The following is a 22,841-nucleotide window of genomic DNA, read 5'->3' on the forward strand; positions in this document are numbered from 1 at the left end:
AAGAAATGAGTGGCCATCCATTACAGCGTGTCGTTTTGTTGCATATCAAATGGACAAACATGGGAGTTGCTCAATGTTCACTTATAAAGGAAAAAACGGGCCATTTGATTATTTTAGAACTGCTTTGTATTTATACGAAAAGGTTAATTATTGGAAATTGCTCCAAGAAAGTGCCCTCAAAGTTGAAACAAATAAACTGTACAAAATTGTTGATATTAAAAAAGTTTTGCAAAATATTGTTGGAATAGAACCGTCCGTCGTTTGTAAAAACAGAAAATCTATTTATGAAATTAGATTTTGTTACGACACGAATTCTAATAAATATGACCCTCAAATGATAAAATGTCCCGACAAAATTTATTATTACGACGGTTCAAAGTGTGATGAAGAAGCCTTATTTGTGACATACCCAGAATTTCTTAGACATCCAGAGACTATTCCAAGAAATAACTGTCCTTATTGATTTAATTTGTTTTCGTGTATAAAAAACTTACATTAAGTTAAAATCATGAATTAAATTAGTTATTCTTTACATTTGTCTTTGTTGTTGTAATATTTTAAATAAGATATTGCGTTTCAAAATATCTTTCGAAAGAATGAAACGGGTCTTCTTTGATTATTAAAATAATAAATGAAATTTGCATTTTTAATGTTCTTTGAAAAAAATAAAAGAAAAAACATCGAACATGTGAATTGACTCGAGTGATATATTTTGAATTTTTTTATTCATTTTTATTTATAATCGGATTAAAATCGTAATTGTTTAAAAAACATTTAAAAAAGATAGTAAAAAGATAATGATGGTTTTGATCTAAATAATCGCCGTGTTTAACAGTTTTGTACACTCTGTAAAAACAAATATTTTTAATATACACAATAAAATAAACACACTTTAAAATAATCAAAATCCAGATTAATTATTATGATTTTATAATTAATTTTTTAAATTTGTTACACATCAAATAGTGTAATAATTAATCGAATTAAAATTATAAATGATAATTTAAAATTATAAATTGTATATATAATTACACGATTGTGTAATTTCATTTTAGAAACCAATCAATTTAACACAATTTTGATTGCCCGTTTCGTGAATAAAAAGAATTAACAATTTCAAAATACATCAAATGGAAAAAGAGTGTAATAACCAATCATCGAACAATAAAGATGATGAAACGTTGAAAGAAAACGAGACTCATAGTTCAGATAATGAAGAAGAAGAAAAACAAAGGATAACAATTTTTCAAAACATCGAAAATAGGGTAATGAAAAACTGTGTGATAAATTACAGTAGTGATTCGGCAAGTGAGTCTGGAGAAGAAGAAGAAAAACAGGCAGGTTAAGTCGATTTGAATTCAACTGAACTACCACCAGAATGGAAAACCATTGAAAATAAAGCTTTCAAAAAACACACATTTAGTTCTTTCAAAATTCCAAACCATATTCAGTCAATTGAAAAGAATGCATTTTGCTGTTGTACAAACTTAAAGAGCATTTTAATTCCGGATTCAGTGACTTCTATTGATAAATTCGCTTTTATGGGGTGCCCATTGACTTCAATTGTTCTTTCTAAAAATTTGCATTCGCTTCCAGATTGCGTGTTTTACGGCAATCATCTGGTTTCCTACACTGTTCCAGACAACATTCAAAGTCTTGGCACGAAAGTATTTGGACAACTATCTGATGATGTTTTTAATACCCCCCCAAAAAAAACATTAACATAAGCGCGTTGACATCAATTGAATTATCCAATAATGTAACTTCAATTGGAGATGAAGCTTTCAGTGGATTAGATAAATTGGTACACATCAAATTGTCGAGTAATTTAACAAAACTCCCAGACGCAGCTTTTGCTTCCAATTATAGTTTGAAAAGTGTTGATATTCCAATGAATGTGACCAAAATTGGAGACCGATGTTTTTCTGGGTGTCCACTTGATGGAGAAAAAGTATTTAAAATACCCAAAAACGTTAAGGTGATTGAGATAGGTGCTTTTGGAAATTGCAATTTTGAAGAAGTGGTGATTGAAGGTAACATCCAAGAAATTAATGATGAAACGTTCAGTAATTGTGTAAATCTATCAAAAATAACTATTCCGGATTCAGTGACCAGATTTGGCGATTATGCATTTATAAATTGTAAATTTGACAAAATGTTCTTTGCAAAAAATCTGAAAGTAATGGGAACAGGGGTGTTTTCTAAAAATAAGAAAATAACTGAAGTTGTTTGGGATGAAAAATTCACATCAATTCCTAAAGAAAGTTTTAGAGGCTGTAAAAATGTCACAAAAATAGTCATTCCAAGTACTGTTACTTCATTTGGAGAAAATGCATTTAAAAGCTGCAAATCATTTGAAAATTTTGTAATTCCAAATACTGTTGTTGAATTTGGAATGAACGTTTTTGAGAAATGTGTGAATTTGAAAAGTGTCACACTTCCTGAAGGAATAACTAGAATTCCATTTGGGATGTTTTTAAGCTGCTCGAATTTGAGTGAAATAAAGAATCTAGAAAAAATCACAATAGTCGAACAAAGCGGGTTTAATAAAACTCGTAAATTATTTGCACATGGCATTCCATCCACTTTGAAGACGATTGGGTACACTGCTTTTAGTGATTGTTACATTGAAGAGTTAGTACTCCAAAATGTAGAAATAATGGATGGTGCTTTTAGTCACAACGACAAATTGACTAAAGTTGTTGTTTTAGACGGCGTCACAACACTTTCAGATGAATGTTTTTCTGATTGTATTAATCTTCGAATTGTAGAATTGCCGAACAGTCTTGTCTCAATTGATTCCAATTGCTTTGATGGATGTACCAGTCTTGAAGAAATTACAATTCCAAAGAGTGTCACGAAAATAGGAACTCAATGCTTCAATGACTGCTCGAACTTAAGAAAAGTTAATAAAGACGAATCATTGGTGTGTGATGATACCGTGTTTTCAAAATGTCCTAATTATTTAACAGGAAAAGTTGTTGAAAAAGATCAATTCACCGGAGCTGTTGTTGATATTCCAAACGGATTTGATGGATTAGAAATGGCGCTTTTGAGAACAACAATAAATTAGAAGAAGTGATCATTCCGGACACAGTCACTTCTATTGGATTAAAGTGCTTCAAAAACTGCACTAAATTAACAAAAGTTGTGCTTTCTAAAACTATTAATATCTTGAATTGTGAGTTATTTGCTGGGTGTGTGAGTCTTAAAGAAATAATACTTCCAGACAGCATTGAAACAATTGAAAATCGCGTTTTCAGTGGGTGCAAAAGTTTAACTAAAATTGTCATTCCAAGTGGTGTTAAAAGACTTGAAAATAACACTTTTGAGAACTGTGAAAAACTCGAAGTTGTTGAATTTCCAAATAAATTCAAGAGTTTGAATGACTCCGTATTTATTAACTGCAAAAGTTTGAAAGAATTTATTTCTCCTCCAAAACTCGAGTATGTTGGGAAAAGGTGTTTCCAAAACTGTGAAAAACTCGAAAGAGTTGTATTGGATGAAAAAGTTCAAACTGTTGGGAATCTTATGTTTTGTGGATGTATTGGTCTCAAAGAAGCTGTTATAAAACACGCGGACTTGCCATTCAGATGTTTTGATGGATGCATTAGTCTTGAAAAAGTTGAATTTGGACAATATCCCGTGATTATGAAAAAAAGGTGTTTAAGAAACTGCAAAACCTTAAAAGAAATTATACTTCCACCAAAATTGATGTATGTGGACGAGAAATTGGCTTTTGAGGGTTGCGACAATCTGAAGAAAATTGTTTACCCAAAGAACTATGGAAATAATATCGAGAAAGAGGATTATTATGAGGATAATGAAAATTAGGTAATTAAACAGTCTACATTCGAGTTTTTTTTGAAATAAAATGAATAACATTTTTAACTTTATTTACTGTTAGTATTGGGTTCGAAATTTGGCAATCACATGACTGTAACTTGTTAACACTTTTTGTTGCAAAAAATATTTTTTTAATAACAAATTTAATTATGTTATTCACTTTTTTATTTGAAATTGATAAAAAAAGATAAATCAAATTATTTTGGAGTTGTTTGATGATTTTTATTTGATCAAAAATATTCTTTTTCATAAAGTTTCAATAAACAAAACAATAACTATCAAGACAGCATTAAGTACAGTAAAAAGCATCAATTTGAAAGTTATATTTGTGGGTTACGTCTATTTTTGGGTCAATGGACCAATCAAATGCAAAACCCACAAATTGTTATTTTGCTTTCAAACCTTGAATTTAGGTACACTAGAATAAATAATATAGTTTTATTTTAATTAAAATACTCAAATATCATTAGAATTTTTCATTTTTATGTATAAAAAGTGAATAGAATTTACTACACAATTCAATAAAAAACACACAAATAAATATTTTTTTTTTCTGTTTAAAAACCCACAAATAGATGCTTTTTACTGTAGTCGTAAGTCTAGTTTTATTGTATTCAACCTAATAAATTTTAATTTTATACATAGTAAACTTTTTTTATCTTTAATGAATATTTAAAAAATTTAATGTTGATATTAAAAATTACAATAATTTTGTTTAACTTATCAATTAAAAAATATGCAAACTTATGCATCCTTTGAAACATCCAATACCAATATAACTCACGTTTTCTGGAATTTTTACTTGTGTCAAAAACTTACAATTTTGAAAAGCAAAATCTCCAATTTTGACAATATTCTTTTGAATATCGATATTTTTCAATCTCCAACAGTTCTTAAACATAAATTTTTTAATTTTGGTGAGAGTTGTTGGTAAACTAATTTTAGTAAGAGAAAACAAATTTGCAAAAGTGACCCATTTATCAAAACACGTGTTTTTTCCAAAGTTGATTTCTTCCAAGTTTGTACACCCACAAAAACAATGATTTTCCACAAAACCGACATTTGATGGTATAGTGATGCTAATAATTTTTGTTGCATCACAAAAACATTTGGTTGGTAAAGTTTCCACTTTTGGTGAGACAAAAACGGTTTTAATATTACAAAAAGAAAGGAGGTATTTGTCTATATACCAAGCATATTTTGTTGGTATAAATTTTGGGTGTACACTCAACATATTACAAGCCCATAATGTAAAGTCTTCCATTTCAAGTGTTTCATGTGGTGATATAATTTCGATTAAGTTTCTCATACCTGAGAAAACTTTATAAGGAAGGATTTTAATGTCTCTTGGAAGTGACTAAATTCATGTTTTGAAAAGCACCGAACCCAAGTGTATTTAATCCTTCTGGTAAAACGATGTTTGTAAATTTAGAGCCAACGTGTTCTGTTTAAAAGTGAAGTTACCGATCTTTTGAATACCACCCATTTCATCAAAATTGAAGTAATGATCTCCCATGTATAATCTATCTGATATACTATAAACTGGTCTCTTTTCATAATAATCTTTTGACTCGTTTGGTAACAATTCAAACACTTTAGATGTGTCATTTAACTCCAAATGGGCTCTGTTCCATTGAGAAGTATCTTCAAAGTAGATGTCTCCATTCCATCGAGTTAATAGAGATTTAATAAGTAACTCTTTATATTCAAATCCATCTACTATTGTGTCGTTCCAATAGTGATCATAATGGTATTCGGTCTCTTCATATATTTTAACATAATCCACAACAATATTTCTGCCTTTGTTAGAAGTGGAGTGAAACATTGAAAATTCGTACAAATTAACTTTTTCAAGTGCGAAATAATTGCAATAATTACTCGAGTTAACTATGAGTGATGTTAAGCAATTTGGAATGTATAACGTGACTTTATATGAATATACTTCTTCTATTCTTTTTAATTTAAATTTGAGTAAATCAAACGTGTCATGTCGGCTTTCATACACTTTCAGATGACTTAGTTCTTTCGGCATATAACATAGAGTTTGAGGTGTGCTTGTTGTGAGAGAATAAACGTTATCAAAATTGATCGTGTTAATATTGAGAATTGCGCTTTGAGTGAGAAGAACCTTTTCGATACAACTTGAAACTAATTCAATTGGTTTAAGTATTTTTATTTCGTTTTTAACTTCTTTTAAAAAAGTTTTTGAAATGGTGTCATTCCCAAAAAAGTCGTTTGGGATATTTTCAGTCAAAACCGTCGTTTTAAACTCCTTTTTTATATTAATTTTAACTTCATTGTCACATATAAAATTTATATATTTCAAATTTGAAAAAGATAATGTCGTTGCTTGCGATGAGACCTTTAAATCGATTTGGTTGTTATTGCTGTTAATGTTGGTATTATTAAGACAATTGATTATCACAATTTCTTTTGCAAATTTATTAGAAATATCTATAAATACATCACTTTCAATTTTTATAACAACTTTTTTAAAATACTGTTGATATAATTTTGACAAGTTTTGTATATGATCCACTTCTTGTTCATTAATAATTATTTCATTTTCAAAACACGTGTTATCCAAATAAATATTTTGATTTTCTTGAACGAAACCATTCAAATTATCAACTGATCTCAACAAAAAATTGACTTTTTGACGTATTTCTCTGTGTTCTGATTAATAATTTTGAACTGTTTCTACTCCACATATATTCACAATATATATTAATGGTGGAAGGCGTTCTACAAATTGTTCGATGTATTGTAAAGTATCTTTTATATGCTCTAGATAACCGACGTTAATTGTGATTATTTTTAATTTGTGCAAATACAGAATAAACTCTTTATGACAAATCAGTGCTTTCCATAAATCAGTGTTGTCCTCATTTCGTTTTTCATATATGGCCAAATCTTCAATGTTCTGACAAAATTGAATTTCTTTCAATAAGCACTTTAAAGTACCAACGTTTTTAATAACAATAGTTTTCATTTTTGGTAACACTGCATTTTGTTGTGCGAGTTTAGTCGAGTTTGTCAAAAAGTTGGGGAGTTATATAGGAAGAAAGTCTCTTTCAATTTTGATTTTAAATTGTTCTTGTAACCAAACATACTCCCATTCGTCTCGTCTTATTTTTGTAATTTTAATGTAATCAATATTTCGTATTAAAAGTTTTGGTATTGTTATATAATAAGAAGGAAGTGTAAGTGTGCAAATATTTGGAAATAATTTCATTATTCTTGATATATAATATTTGGAATACTCTTTTAAATGATAATGATCATAATTATGTTTTTTTCAATTATAACGGGATTTGTTTTCATTCGAAAAAGAACAGAAACACATTTTGTATTTACACAAGTAATATTTACAATTGTTTCAAAATTGTTAATATATAACACGACGTTCATCAAAAACATTTCTTCGAGTTTTACATTCATATTAATAATAAAAGATTTAAGTTCATTTTATATATTTAAAACTTTGAATTTTGACATTTCGTTGTTTTTATTAATTTTTAATTATTAGTATTTGGTTTTATAATCACATGTATTTTATATAATAGTAAATATTAAATAAAAATTAAAACAATTTATTGTTTAATTGAGAGTTATATAAGAAGATCAATAATTTCGTTGTTATCAATATTTCAAATGTAATTTGAAAAAAAAACGGTGGACGGGCCGAATATTGTTGAATTAAATAATTTGCACCCGAATAATGATGTGTTGAATGTGTTTCAACAATAGTTCAAAAGCAAATAACAAAATATTTACTAATTAACCTTACGATTCTTAAGAACTTAAGGTTAATTTATTATATTATTAAATTTACTCCCAAATGTATATTAGACAATTTTTTGATAATAAACAAACTTGTTAATTTTTTAATTGTTAAAATTGTTATTTGTATTTTTAATAATAATTATTTTAATATGTAATATAAAATAAAACAGAATTAATAATCGCAGTCTGTTTTTGTTGTTTTCTCGATGTTTTTAAAAGCCTCTGGAAATGGTTTAAAATAGATATATTCAGGGGAGTTATTCCATTCATTTTCATACATATAATATGGACAATTAATTGGTTTTGGATTGTGTTTGTTTTCTTCGTTCAAATCATAGCAAATTACTACTTCTGCTATCGAACCAAAGTTGGTGCTTTTAATTACGGGTTCGACTCCAATTTGTTGTTTCAATACATTTTTTATTTCAACAAATTTATACCTATTCATTGGTTTTACTTTTAATTCACTTTCTTTCAACAGTGTCCAAATATCTATATTCTTTCTCAAGTTAATGACCATCCAATAATAGTCCAATGGACCTCTTTCTCCTTTAAATACATCCAAAGTGCATGAACCATGTTTGTCAAATTCGTATAATGCAAATCTGCATTTATTTTTTGAAAACCAATACTTTCCAATTTCTTTTTTCAACTCTTTATTTGTCAATATCAAATTTTCAACATTTTCAATTGAATTTTCATTAGAACAACAGTTAATAAAACCTTCGTTTGATTGAGGCCAAAATCCATGTATCAAAAAACCTTCGGGAACAAACCTGGTGTTCGTTGAAACATGACAATTCATTCTGTCACACAATTCCCCAGGCCAGGACTGAACAAACAGAGAGTAATCAACAGGAAGAATTTTTTCCTCGTATTTTCCACACATTTGAAAAACGAACTTAAAGTTTTTTGGTTTTATAAAAATAGATGTATTAGGTACGTTTTCTTTGTATTTTTTGAATGTTTTTTCATTGTTATTTACTAATTCCAGGCGAAGTTTCCTACTAATATCTTCATGTGTTTGAATGTTGTTGTGTGTTGTTGAAGTTGATGGTAATTGAATTGATTCTTTAGTTTTCATCAATCTACTTGTTGAAACAGAAATTAAAGCAGTACTCTGAGAATTTTTAGATTTATATATTGATTCAACAGCCGAATTGGTCCTGTGATGTTGTGACAAGGTTAATACAATAAAATAAAATATCAACATTGTTTTTATAGATGAATAATATCATTATATATAAAAAAGAACAACAACAATTTTTTGCTTTTGAAATTCTTGTTTTCAAAAATATACAACAAGAAAATGTTTTATTTTTAGATAAATACGGAGTTTGTTCGAAATAGTTGGCTCTGTTGAAAACATTATACAGTAAAACCTCCCAAGAGCGGTACCTCTGAAGAGCGGGTTCTCTCAAGAGCGGGCATTTTTTAGACTGAAACTAAAAATAGAGTTCTCTATCGAGTGGTAATTAAGGTTTGATTGGCTAAAAATGCCCGCTCTTGAGAGAACAAAATTACCACACCCTCCCGCTCTTGGGAGGTTTTACTGTATTTCGAATTTAAACTGTTTCACAAAATAAGCAGTTCAATAAAATTCAACTATTCAAAAAAATCATAAATAACAATAAAATTTTTAAGTTTTTAATTGAATAATAGATTGTATTATAGTATTTGTAATAAAAAAGATATTTTGAGTTTTTTGTAAAGTAATAAAATAAAATTATATTTAAAAAAAACAAAAAATTACTGCTTAGTAATAATAATATGTATTATTAAATATAATATTGTATAAGAATTTAAAAAAATAATGACAAACATGTTTTGGATTTTTACACAAAAGTTGTAACAAATCATTAATAAACCAATTGTCTCTGTTGAGGCAATTTATAATGAAACATAGTGGCTAATAAAAATAAGTTACATCAAAATACGTTCATTATACAGATAGCCGAATTAATGGGGATCACCACAAAAACGAGAAACAAGACTAATTATAGCTTTTGAATATTAAGCGGATTGTATACATAAAAACTGGATAAGATAAAAATTGACGTGTAATTTTCTTATTATTATGTTTTAAATTTTGTTTGAATCTATTATTATAAATTAAATGTGAAATATTGACAATAATAAAAAGTTGAATTTAACCAAATATCATTCATATTACCAATTTTATCAATTACTATTTTCGCATTGCTGAGTGGCTAAAACATGATAAAATCCTTTCATTCTCATAAGTTCTTCGTGTGTTCCTCTCTCGGCTATTTTACCACGAATAACAACACATATTTCATCTGCATTTTGAATTGTTGAAAGTCTATGTGCAATTACAACTGTTGTTCTTCCTTTACTTGCATTTTCTAATGCACTTTGCACAACTTTTTCCGATACACTGTCGAGTGCACTTGTAGCCTCATCCAACAACAAAATCTTTGGATTTCGAATTAGAGCTCTTGCAATTGCTATTCGCTGTTTCTGTCCACCAGACATCTGACTTCCTCTATCACCAACAAGTGTATTATATCCTTCAGGAAGTGCGCTAATAAAGTCGTGTGCATTAGCCATTTTGCTTATTTCAATGACCTTTTCCATAGAGACTTCGTCAGAACTTCCTCGTTTAATGTTGTCCAATATCGATTCACTAAACAACACGGGCTCCTGTCCGACCATTCCAATACTTTCTCTTAATTTATGGAGTGGAAGTGTTTTAATATCTTTATCATCTATTTCAATTGTTCCAAAAGTTGTGTCATACATTCTCTCTATTAGTTGTATTGAAGTACTTTTTCCACACCCAGAAACTCCAACCAAAGCAACAGTCTTCCCTTTTTAAACAGTAAAATCAAGACCTTTTAAGACGCTATTTTCTGGTCGTGTTGGATATCTGAAATAGACATTTTTGAACTACAAATTACCTTCAATTTTAGTTTCGAACTTGAATTTTTTTATACCTTTTTTATTGTTATTTATTTCCTTATTTTTCAAATTTTTAGCATTGTTTTGTTCCTTTTGCGTGTCATCAATGTTCTCTGTTTTTTGAAGATCAGACATTTCAATAATAGTGAGTTGTCTGTCAATGATATCAAACACACTTTTCGCTGAAGTTAATGAACGACCCATTTCTGGAATGACTTCAGTATGATTGATACAAGTGGTGCAAGCATTGATAAAAGGATACGTCCCCTTTTGCATTAAGACGTATTTATCCATCAATTGTTTCATGAAAACACTGACATTTGTATCATACACAAAACTTTTTCTGACAAATTTGAATCCAACATAAAAGGTGAACGAGCCCAAAGTCTTGTAAATGAATACGTTGATTCCTTCAAATATTCCTAACAAAAATCCCCACTTGAAAATCCCTTTTCTTGGATTTTCAAGACTCTCTGCATATTTCATACCAAAGAAATTCTCTTTACCAAGTGATTGAACTGTTTTAATAGCTTCAATGGCTTCTATTAATGTGTTTCCAGACTTTTCATAAGCTTTAATTGCTGGCGAACTTTGTTCTGAATTTAAGTACCCATTCCAAAACAAAAAGAAGAGGAGGACTGGGAAGATCGCAATTATACAGAGCCCAAGTTGCCAATAATAAAATAAGACTAACACTACGCCACAAATAATTTCTGAAATAATCTTAAATAAAACCCCTAAGTTGTCTCCAGTGACTCCAAGCGTGTTTTTAGTTTCACTGTTTAACTTGTTCATCACTGATCCCAACGAATTCTCCTTTCTATCAAAGTACTCGACATTCTGTTGTAACAACTTTGAATACAACTTTTTCTTTAAATGGATGTTCAATTTCTCTTTGGATGATAGTAAGAGACCATCATAAAAGTACACTGTCACAGATATCCAAAATGAAAAACAAAAGAGCTCAACTACCTTGTTGTAAAATTCATGAAGTATGTGACTGTCAGATGTAGTCGTTGGTGTGATTTGAAGCAAAAAGACTAAAGTGTCAATTGTAAATAACATAAACAATTGAGAAACACAACCAGATGCTAAAGAACCAATAAAACCAATTGGAAATGCAATAAAATCGACTTTCAAATTTTCATATAAAATTCTGAAAAATGAAAATCGATTCGAATTTTTTAAATCCAAATTTTCATTTTCAGTTTGTTTTGTTTTGATGTAAACGTTTGCAGCGTCTAAAAGTTCGTTATTTTCATTTTCTGTTTTTTCTTCAATTTTTAAAGAAGTTTCTTCGTGTTTTGTTTGTTCAATTTGATTTATTTTTGGATCTCCAATGATTTGATTTTCTTCCAAATCTTCTTTTTGTTCCAATTTGTCAGTTTTTAATTAATTTGAATTTTTCATTTTTTGATCGACTTCGTCTTGATCCGCCTCTTCTTCTAAAGACTGCCGTTTGACTAAGTTATAGTAAGTTCCTTTTAAATCCATTAACTCGTTATGTGTCCCTTTCTCTACTATTTCTCCTTGATGGAACACACAAATCAAATCTGCATTTCTCACTGTTGAAAGTCGATGTGCGACAATTATTGTTGTTCTACCTTTACCAGCCTTTTCTAAGGCATTTTGCACAACTTTTTCACTTTGTGTGTCGAGTGCACTTGTAGCCTCATCTAATAGTAAAATTTGTGGATTCTTTATTAAAGCTCTTGCAATTGCAATTCGCTGCTTTTGACCACCAGATAGAAGTGCCCCTCTATCACCTACAAGAGTGTCATATGTATTCGGTAATTTGTTAATAAAGTCACTTGCATTCGCCATTTTGCAGACTTCACTGATATCATCATCTGTCACTTTTTGATCTTCTTTTGCCCCAAGAAGTATGTTGTCTTTAATCGAGCAGTTAAATAACACAGGCTCTTGTCCAACTATCCCAATTTGGCTTCTAAGCCAGTTGACATTCAATTCATCGATTTTGGTGTTATCTATTTTTATCGACCCGCCACTGATTTCATACAATCTTTGAATCAATTGTATTGTAGTACTCTTCCCACAGCCAGACTCTCCAACAAGAGCCACTGTCTTTCCTTTTTCAATTGTCAAATCAAGTCCATTCAAAATGGTTTTTTCAGGTCGACTTGGGTAACTAAATTGCACATCTTCAAAAACAATTTTTCCATCACACGTTTCGGGTCTTTTTCCTGAATTATCTTTAGTGTCGATATTTGGTATTCTATCAATGGTATTGTATATTCGAAATGCCGCTGTTTTTCCTTTAGAAAGCAACTCAAGTGGTGTTCCAATGGTCGGCAACATTTGCATCACTGTAATAATAGAGAAGAAGACTGTCATTACAGTACCAGCCGACGTATTTTTAGACCCGCCGTGTCCTCTTATGATCATTGAAGCATACCATAATCCAAGCGAAAAAGAATTAAAAATAAGGAAATTTGCAACTGCTATCCCAAGTCCAGTTAGACTTCCTCTGATGTATAAAAACCTTTCAGCCTTGTTCATCTTGTCATTGTAAGACGACGCAAAGTTGTTTTCTTGATTTAAATATTGTACGGTGCGGATGTTGCCAATGGTCGACTCCGCTTGTCCATCTGCACTTGTTATGTATTTGTCGGCTTTTTGAGTCGTTTTGGAGACACCAAATCCAATGATGTAGAGACTTAAAACAATAAAAGGTATCGACGAAAAAAGGACTAAAGCTAAGTCCCAACATGTGACAAAACATAAAACTATTGCTGAAAGAACAGTACCAATCATTTGGAAGAGAGCACCTACTCTTGGAGACATGGCGTCTGATATGGTTTTGACATCACTTATGATTTTAGTTGTTAACTCTCCACTGTTTTGAAAGTCATACCAACCAGAGTCCTGTCTTAATAAAGACCTGAAATCTAGAAGTCTAATTTTGATGCCTTGTTGTTCTGAAAGTACAAAGAAACAGAAGTGTAAAATAAAACAGGCAACACCTAAACTTAAACCAAATAGCAACATTTGAAGACATAAAGTATCAATTGCTTGTCCAATTGTTGTTTCCTGTTTGTTAATTATTAAAGAAAGATTCAATTTTAAGGTTTTTCAGGGTCGGCCAAGATCCAGTTTTTAAACAACTTCGTGGCAATCTCTAATACGTGTCAATATATATTTTAGTTTTAGCATGTTGTTAACAAAAAACTTAAAAAGTTTTTTATTGTTAAAATGTTTTTAAAAATTGGTAAAACTATAGTTAACGATTTAAACTAAATTTTTATATTGTTTAAATCATCATTTTAATGTGTTATAATCCAGTTTTAAAGAACAATAACTGAACAGTAAAAAAGCATATGAAATGGTAAAATGCAAAGTTTTTAAAATTAAATAACAATACTCACTCCTTATAATTGTTGTATATACAGAAGGTACTAACAACCAATAAAAATTATTAGAAATCATTTTAGTGATTTCAACTTAAAATTTTTATTTAAACAATTAATATACTTTTTCAACATACACATTAATATTAATTGTTAATGTCTGTATTTTTGTCATTTGACAAATGTATATTTGTCAATTTAACAAAAGTTCATTTGTGTCCCTTTTAAATTATCGTATAAATTAAACAATCAAATAGAAGTAATTTTATTATCTTTAGCCATAATACAAAACAAACAATGTATTATTTTTCGAATGGAGTGAATCATATTACGTTCAAAACAGTAAAACTTAATTTTAGTACGTTTTCTTGATAAAATCGATAATTCATAATACGATAATAATCAATCAAAATAATTATTATCACCCAAATAAAAAAAAACTGTTATCAGAGTAATTTTGAATAAGTTTTATTTGCATGTATAATTTACAATTGAAAGGTTTGGTGTACAATTAAATCAACACAAAGAAATATTATTATATTGTATTTAAAGTAATTTGAAAACAATTTGGTGTTTAATATAAATTATCGTTTTATTTTTCTTCATTTTATCTTTTGGTATAAATAATCGTGTTTTGTCATTTTCTTTTTGTTTTTCAAAAATGATAATGTTATTTACCATTTTATTGTTTTTTAAGTTTTTTTCCAATAACATGATCGTTTGGCCGACCCTGGGTTTTTTATTAATAATTATTTTATTTTCTAAAAACTTTGTTTTTTTATAAGTTGTTTATTTTAATTTTAATGTTGTTTATTATTTTTGTATTAAAATGAATTTTTATACTAAAAACACAAGTATACGACATTTGTTATACATTAAGATAATCTGATGAAAATCTTTAATTAAACATATTTTTAATAACTGAATTTACGATTATAAACTATAAATTGTATTGTGTCAATATTTTTTTCAATAAAAATTATTTGAAAATGTTTTAATTTTTTCATTGAACAATTGAAAGTTAATTTAATAAATTTATTTAAAAAATAATAATATGAAGTAATTGTTTTATTATGTTGATAAATTTATACACATCCGTCTCTTTATGAAAAATAATCCTTTAAAAATTATAAAAAGAGTGTGTGTAATATATTTAAACAAACGAATTGATGGTTGTATATTATTTGTTCTTTTAATGGTAAAGTTGAAACACGTTCGTCAAATCTGAAAGAGAAAACGTCTATCAACTTACCATGAACAAGAGTGGTGAGAGGTTTTATAGCGCCTGAAGCAAATGAACCAATAATTCAAAAAATTAAAAGAAGTATATCGACACAATTAGTGTATCTGAACAATGATAATAAACTAATAGAACCGTCTTGTGATGGGTTTGCGATGTTACAAATCGGTTTTTCGGTTTCTAAATTGGTATCAGGAGTTTCAGAAACACGATTTGAGTCTTCTATATTCATTAAAGTTGTGTACTTTTGTGTTCAACAGGGTTATACATTTAAAATACATTAAAATTACACAACGTATTTTTATAATTTGCAAATATTGATTGGTATATGGATTTATTACTGAATTATAACTCGGGAATATATTTGAAGAAATATACAATGAGTATTAGTGGTTATTAATATGTGTTAATATTCAAATAATATAATATAATATTAAATTAAATATATGATAAAATGATTTGATTATTAATTGTTTATTTATTATAATTTTCACTTTTATAAGATTTTTAAATATAATAAATAAAAATCTTTAAAAAACAAATATTAAAAATGAAAAATTACACACTTATCTGATGCTTATATTTGTTCTATAATTTATTTAATCGAAATTAATTAAATGTTATATGATAAATGTTTAATTTTATTGCACAAATGAAAATAACTTTATAACAATTAAAATAAAAAGTAACATATTCAAATTGAAAATATTACACATATATCATTTGAAATATGATTTATTTAACAAATTGCAATTTTTAATAATTTAATTATACAAAATATGCAAAAGATTACACAAGTCGATTAATTTTTAATCTATATGTTGAATTTTAAAATATTTACCATTAAATATAAATTAATATTATCATAACAGTTTGATCATATAAAATACTGTAATAATCATATATATGATATATATTCACGTCAGTTTTTTTATCAATTTAAAAAACAATACAGTAAAACCTCCCAAGAGCGGTATTTCTGAAGAGCGGGTTCTCTCAAGAGCAGGCATTTTTTAGACTGAAACTAAAAATAGAGTTCTCTATAGAGTGGTAATTAAGGTTTGATTGGCTAAAAATGCCCGCTCTCGAGAAAACAAAATTACCACACCCTCCAGTTCTTGGGAGGTTTTACTGCATCTCCTTATAATTGGTTATTCAAAAATGTTATTATAATACGATTTAATAAAATGGAAAACGATTTTATTTTATTTTAAAAATAAAAAAATGTTTTTATTTTTAAAATTGTTCAATTTTTTACTTTTTGACATATAAAGAGCACCAGAAAACTGTCGTACATCAGAAAATAGTCGTACACATTGTTTTAAGGTTTTTTTCTGTATAAAGTCGGGTTTTTATTTTTTCAAACCCCAAATTTTTTCCTGATTGTTTAGTCAAATTTTATATGTGAAAAATATACCCGATTTTTTGGTTTGTTTGATACTAAAAACACAAGTGTACGACAATTTTCTGTTGGTCTTTAACTAAATAAATTAAAATTCAAAATAAATGTTGTTTATGTGTTTTTATGATAATTCGATATTTTATGTTTACCAAACTCAAGTAAAATTGTATAACAAAGATTGTTATATAATGAAAATTGAAATAATACCTGTATCAAAACAATTATAGTAAATTTTAAATAACGTTATAGTATTACACGTTTTTGACTTCAATTTTTATAAATAAAAATTTGATGTTAAAATTGTAAAACTTTTAATTTTATGTTATTTTTAATTGTATTCAAGATATTACTTGCATTTGAACAACCCGAAGAAACTTCGAAAAACCTAGAAGTATTTCCTTCATTGAATCCTTTAAAAGAAACATTACCACATCCAGAAGAAGAACATGGTTTTACAGTTGTTACTTCTAAAAAGTCCAAAAAGAAGTCCGAAAAATCACAAATACCAATTCAAAGTCTTCCAAAATTAGTTCACCCCATTCAAGAAGAACGTACAAAACACGAAGGAGACGTTGTTCGACCAAAAGAACAACCAAAAGAATCTCAAAGTGATGAAACTAAACCAACAGATGAACCTACAAAACAAATTCAACAATCACAAGATGTTCGTCCAAAAACTAAGACTTCTGAAGACAAACCGATATCACGTAGAAAGCACAGGAGATCAACATACGCAGTTTCTGAATATCAAAAGAAGCTGAAAGAACTCCGAGTAAAACGCGAAGATTTATATCCAGCAACACCAAGTACACCTTCACAACTTTTAAGTGGAGATCAAAAAGAACAACAAAAAAATGTTCCTATTAAATATCCACCCGATGTTGTTATACACCCATCAACTATTATTTATCTAGAAAATTATCCAATGTGCAAATTTTACCAACCTATTACAAGGAAATTAAATTTGATGGTATATGTAGAATATTGGCCAGGTGCCAAATGTGATGGACAAACATGTTCACTGCCAAAAGGTACCCACAAAACTAAAGAACGATTTTGGCTTCATGGCTTTTGGCCACAATATAGTAACAACAGAATTCTCATGTGTTGTGTATACCCACGTTCAGATATTGAAGTCGAAGAACAAGTTGTGGATGACAAAGAATTATTGCAAAATATAAGAAATAAATGGATGTCACTCACTTTATGTCGACATTTAATACATCAATGGGACAAACATGGAAGTTGTTCATCGGATATTTATGTTGGAAATAGAGGACCTTTAGAATATATGCAAACAGCTCTCTTTTTGTACGATAAATATGATTTATGGAAATTATTACAAGAAAGCGAATTGAAAGTTGAAACGGAAAAATTATATGCACTTTCTGATTTGAAGAAAATATTAAAAAGAAGTTTGAAAATAGAGCCCGTGTTTGAATGCTCTGAAATGACTTCAATTGCGGAAATACGAACATGTTATGATATTTATATTGATAAATTTAATCCAAAAATGATTAAATGCCCTCCTTATATGTTCAGAAAAGAAGAAAGAAAATGTGCTAAAGAGGTCATGTTCAAAAAATTCCCAGAGTATCTTCTTAATCCAAAAACAGCACCAAGAAATAATTGTGAATTTTAAAAATGATAAATTTGATGTTATTTCCATGTTTTGATAAAGATATTGCAAGTGAGTTAATACATTTTATTTTTTATTGATAATCATTTTCATTTAATTTTTTAACTTCAATTGTTTAATGTTATAACTTTTCAACTTTACACCACTATTATTTTAATTTTTAAGTGATGCTCTTTAAATTGGTCTTGTTATTTCAAGTGTTGGCATTTGAACAGCCAGATCAGTCAGATAACAGTGAAGATCAAAAGAAATTAAATAATAAAGAAAGACAAAAAACTTTCCCAGAAATGCAATCCATTGGTGAAGTTTTACCGATTGTGCCTAGAGATGTATCTCATTTAAATATCCGTCCTAGTCATCATTTAAATCAACTTCCGTCATTTGATAACAGACCACAACGAACCAGTTTTGGTCTTCCAACCCAACAAGTTTTTCAAGCAAAAAGTAGAACTCCAACTTATTTTCTTCCACCCCAACATCCACAGAATGTACATCACTTACCTTTTGTTCCTGGTGTCCAACAGTTTGACTATCCACCTAAACAACGACATACTATGTTTCCAACAAGACCGCAAGGACATAGTATTCCTTCCATTTACCCAAATTTCCCACTACATCCTGGTGTTCTTCCCATGACTCAGAAAACAGAACAACCTCAAAATGTTGTTTCTGGTGCAAGTCAAAACCCTGATGAAAATACACAAGAAAAACAACACCAATTTTCACAAACAGAACAAGGAGCCAGACCAAAAGAATCTCAAACAAAAGCAGAATCAAGTCAGAAAAAAAACATCTAAAAGTAAAAGTGAGCAACCAAAACAAGTGCCATTTCCACCTAAAGTACTCAAATTTAGATTTTACAATTATTGTAAAAAATACCAAAACATTAAAAAAGTTCTTTCATATGCTCTAGTTGAATATTGGCCCGGGGAAAAGTGTCGAGACAATGTATGTGCACTTCCCTTTTCAACTCCTTATGTAAATGAGGGCTTTTTCTTGCATGGGTTATGGCCTCAAAATGACGCTCATAAAAATTTGGTTTGTTGCAAAACCGATGTTCATATTTCAAAAGCAGAACAAATCATACTTGATGACTCGGAGCTGAAAAGCCTCATTTATCAAAACTGGATATCCGTTGATAGGTGTGGCATTTCAATTTATCAATTTGACAAACATGGAACGTGTTCAATGAAAAATTTTGTTGGGAATAATGGTATTGTCAATTATATTAAAACGGCAATTAGACTGTTTAAAAAATACGATTTGTGGAAAATCTTACAAGAGAGTGATTTGAAAGTTGTGACCAACAAACTCTATAACATAGATAAGCTCAGAAACGCAATTCAAAAAGTCATTGGAAATGATGTGATATTTACATGTGTTGAAATGACGTCAATTTATGAAATTAAAATGTGTTTCGACCCGTTATCTGTAAACACACCTAATCCTAAACTTATAAAATGTCTTGATAAAAATTACAACGAAGAAAAAAGAAGGTGCAACACAGAGGTGATGTTTATTCATTTTCCTGATTTTTTGCTTGACCCAGTCACGGCCCCTAGAAGTGATTGTCCTTATTGATATTTTGTTTTATTAATTGTCACGATTATAAGTTGTAACTTGTACAATAATAATGACTTACATTTTAAATGAAATACTCATTAAAACAATTAAGCGTTATATCTGGTTACTTTATAAATTTATATGACATAACAAATGATTATTTATACAAATTAAGACTTATAATGTAAAGGGTCTATTTGTCGCACAACTGGCTAATCATTTGAATGTACGATAATTATATTTTTTTTGTTTTTGAATCTGTACTTTTTGTTGAATTTAAACCAAATTTATACTTAATAATACAATTTTATATTAAAAAAATTAAATAATTCTATTGAATCCGACAAATAAATTATTTTTTGTATTTACGAAAAATAGATTTTTTTCATTGTACCTTTTCACTTTTAAATGTGAAAATATATCAACAATTCAATAATAAAAAATACAAAAACAATATGTTTATCCACTTTAATATTAAAAATTTTTATCTTCGGTGTCATTTGATCATTATTTGCATTTCATTATCTAAACTATCTAAACTATCTAAACAATATATTATTTTATTCAATATAAAAATAACAACAACAAACGAATGTTATTTTACAATATATTGTTACAACTAATATACTCGATTATTGTTGACTATAAAAAATTAGCACTACAATCATGAATAGTTTCATTTACAAAATAGATACATATAGTTTGAAAAACTAATGTGAATTGTTAGTTTCAACACATAATAACAACACTATTAAAGTATTATTTAATTATATATATATATATATATATTAAAAGTTTATTCAATAACACCAACTTGGAGATAATAAACACTTCAAATGTGTAATACATTTATTACATTTGATGGAGTATATTATTATATGTGTTGTTCTTATTCAAAGATAACAATAAAATCTTATTATTTTAATTTTTAATTTGAACTGAAAAGACTTTTAAATAAGAATGGTGTGTCACAAACCAATTTGAATTATGAAAAACCAATAAAGTCGGAAGTGCTCATGTGAAAACTCTTCTGTCTTTCTCGTTATAGCAAGTACTGATTATACTGAACATGTGAAAATGTAAACATTGGTCTGTAAAGACAATTAAGTTGTGCAAAAACTAATTGATTTTGTGTTTTTGAATTTGTTTTCTATCATTCTAAAAATATTTATGATCTAAAATAAACTTATTTAGTTCTCACTTTCACAAATAATAATTCAGTTGTCTTGCTAAAATAAAGATGATATGTTATAATTTAATTATAATACATTTATTATAAAATATTAACTTGAACTTAAATGTGAAATTGATTTATTCAGAGCAATTGAAAAACAACCACATTCTCCACATTTCCGTTTGTGTCATCACCAAATTTTTGAGATGGAGCACTTGGATATTGGTCTGGCAACTTACCAAGTTCACTTATTGAACTCATTGTTGATTTGTAAATGTAACTTCTACCGTCATAAAACAACAAGTGGTCATATGTTTGAGTCACAATGAAATTTGGACGCATTTCTGTCTCTTTGGTATCTCGTTATTTTTGTCACACCGTCTTCTTTCAAAGTGAATAGATACCCATCGGGGTCTTCTATTCCTACAACATTTTGAAGTCCATATGTGTAACGATAGGTTAGACATGAACTGATTTTTTGTATATAAAATTTCCATATTGGTTGCCATTTTTTTGTTCAACAGCAAAACAGAGCTTTTCCTTGTCTTTATTTTTGTTATAGAGTTGTCACATCTATCATATTTATTTTCATTAAATACAATCCCTTTTATTGGCCCAACACCCCTCTCCAGTTCTTCCACGTCCATGCCACTTTCTGATGACAGCACTTTGTTCTTCAACTTTGTAACATTTTCGTATATATCCAAAAGGGTATATTTGTTATGTATATAATCTCCATAATAATTACTTAATCTACTTTTAATTAAATTGAGATACTCCCTCTCAATAAAGTCTCCATCTGTGTTGTTCACTATTTTTTCAACTATCTTCTCTTTATACTCAATACGGTATTCTATTTTTGGAGTAGATAAGGAATCTGCATTCAACTTGTTGAGTATTTCATCAAGAGAAAGATGATTTATGACATCGCACTTACTCAACGCAAGTGCCAAATTTGTTGTGTCAGTTTGTGCGTTTTTGCTTGGTGTTGTCATCTGATGTTTTCAGTTTTGAAAAGTTGTTTATATTTGAACAAATGATTATTGTTTGTTGTTAAATAGTCAATTTGTGTGTTGTGTTGATTGTAATGATGATTATTAATTCAATGTTAATTAGAGATACTATAAAGATTTATAATTTATTGACATTTTGAAAAATGTTTATTGGAAATAAACATCTTTGAAATGGTTATTAAACTATTTTCGATGTTAATTTAATATTTAATAAACAATTAAATTAAATTAACTGAGTTATAACTAGATTGTTTTTAATATATTAATGTATGATTATAGTTTTTAAAAAATGGTTTTGTGTGATTGTCAAAACCAAATATGTTGTTTTGTGATGCAAAACATTAATAACCAGTGTTAATTTAAACACAAGTATTTAAACAACAATTTAAATTATAAAAAGTTGGATGGTGAAACACAAATTAATTTATTTATTAATAGTTGTTATCAATTAAGATAATACAACAATGTTTCTAAACCATACAAAACTCTTCAAACCAATAAACAAAGATATTCCGATGTAACAATTTAAACTCTCTCAAAGTACTTTGTGTATTGACCTTTTTTACTTTATTATATTCAAAATTTATAACAGAAACCCCTTTGAAAGCTCAAAAATAAATTAAGAAGGATTCATTTGATTATATTATTTGAATAAATGTGTTTAAATTACTATTTTAAATGCATTATTTGAAAGATGAATTTGCATGGAAAGAAAACTATTATAAATAAATTCAAGTGATTTGACTTGTTTGTAGCAACTACCTCGGATGAGAAAAGTTGTGTTCTTGAAAGTATCTACAAGGGTCATGGATGTCACTCAAAACAAAATAAACAAAAATTCTTTGTTTAATATCAAAACAAAGAGATTTGAACTTTCAGTGACAAGTG

The 22,841-nt window shown here is 28.3% G+C and overlaps 9 protein-coding genes across 9 annotated transcripts; 4 read left to right on the forward strand and 5 right to left on the reverse strand.

The window, feature by feature from the left end:
* Window positions 1–463, forward strand: EIN_294070 (hypothetical protein; the record flags this gene model as incomplete). The annotated part of the gene is made up of 1 exon (XM_004257680.1): window positions 1–463. A coding segment is annotated over one exon (463 nt), but the record flags the coding sequence as incomplete, so codon positions are not given.
* A 1,078-nt stretch (window positions 464–1,541) lies between these two features.
* EIN_294080 (hypothetical protein) lies at window positions 1,542–3,073 on the forward strand (the record flags this gene model as incomplete). Its single annotated transcript, XM_004257681.1, has 2 exons — window positions 1,542–1,653; window positions 1,776–3,073. 2 exons carry the CDS (start codon window positions 1,542–1,544, stop codon window positions 3,071–3,073), a joined length of 1,410 nt encoding a protein of 469 aa, XP_004257729.1.
* Window positions 3,074–4,573: 1,500 nt separating this feature from the next.
* On the reverse strand, window positions 4,574–5,155 carry EIN_294090 (hypothetical protein; the record flags this gene model as incomplete). Its single annotated transcript, XM_004257682.1, has 1 exon — window positions 4,574–5,155. One exon carries the CDS (start codon window positions 5,153–5,155, stop codon window positions 4,574–4,576), a length of 582 nt encoding a protein of 193 aa, XP_004257730.1.
* A 2,649-nt stretch (window positions 5,156–7,804) lies between these two features.
* On the reverse strand, window positions 7,805–8,716 carry EIN_294100 (ribonuclease DdI precursor, putative; the record flags this gene model as incomplete). Its single annotated transcript, XM_004257683.1, has 1 exon — window positions 7,805–8,716. One exon carries the CDS (start codon window positions 8,714–8,716, stop codon window positions 7,805–7,807), a length of 912 nt encoding a protein of 303 aa, XP_004257731.1.
* A 1,097-nt stretch (window positions 8,717–9,813) lies between these two features.
* On the reverse strand, window positions 9,814–10,395 carry EIN_294110 (multidrug resistance protein, putative; the record flags this gene model as incomplete). The annotated part of the gene is made up of 1 exon (XM_004257684.1): window positions 9,814–10,395. The coding sequence occupies one exon, from the start codon at window positions 10,393–10,395 to the stop codon at window positions 9,814–9,816; it is 582 nt and encodes a 193-aa protein (XP_004257732.1).
* A 147-nt stretch (window positions 10,396–10,542) lies between these two features.
* Window positions 10,543–11,619, reverse strand: EIN_294120 (multidrug resistance protein, putative; the record flags this gene model as incomplete). The annotated part of the gene is made up of 1 exon (XM_004257685.1): window positions 10,543–11,619. One exon carries the CDS (start codon window positions 11,617–11,619, stop codon window positions 10,543–10,545), a length of 1,077 nt encoding a protein of 358 aa, XP_004257733.1.
* Window positions 11,620–11,946: 327 nt separating this feature from the next.
* On the reverse strand, window positions 11,947–13,563 carry EIN_294130 (multidrug resistance protein, putative; the record flags this gene model as incomplete). The annotated part of the gene is made up of 1 exon (XM_004257686.1): window positions 11,947–13,563. One exon carries the CDS (start codon window positions 13,561–13,563, stop codon window positions 11,947–11,949), a length of 1,617 nt encoding a protein of 538 aa, XP_004257734.1.
* Window positions 13,564–16,883: 3,320 nt separating this feature from the next.
* On the forward strand, window positions 16,884–18,206 carry EIN_294140 (ribonuclease 3 precursor, putative; the record flags this gene model as incomplete). Its single annotated transcript, XM_004257687.1, has 1 exon — window positions 16,884–18,206. One exon carries the CDS (start codon window positions 16,884–16,886, stop codon window positions 18,204–18,206), a length of 1,323 nt encoding a protein of 440 aa, XP_004257735.1.
* A 687-nt stretch (window positions 18,207–18,893) lies between these two features.
* On the forward strand, window positions 18,894–19,784 carry EIN_294150 (ribonuclease S-F11, putative; the record flags this gene model as incomplete). Its single annotated transcript, XM_004257688.1, has 1 exon — window positions 18,894–19,784. One exon carries the CDS (start codon window positions 18,894–18,896, stop codon window positions 19,782–19,784), a length of 891 nt encoding a protein of 296 aa, XP_004257736.1.
* Between the last annotated feature and the right edge of the window lie 3,057 nt (window positions 19,785–22,841).

This window comes from Entamoeba invadens (genome assembly GCF_000330505.1).
Source record: "Entamoeba invadens IP1 unplaced genomic scaffold scaff_1105074726009, whole genome shotgun sequence".
Taxonomy (NCBI): domain Eukaryota; phylum Evosea; order Mastigamoebida; family Endamoebidae; genus Entamoeba; species Entamoeba invadens.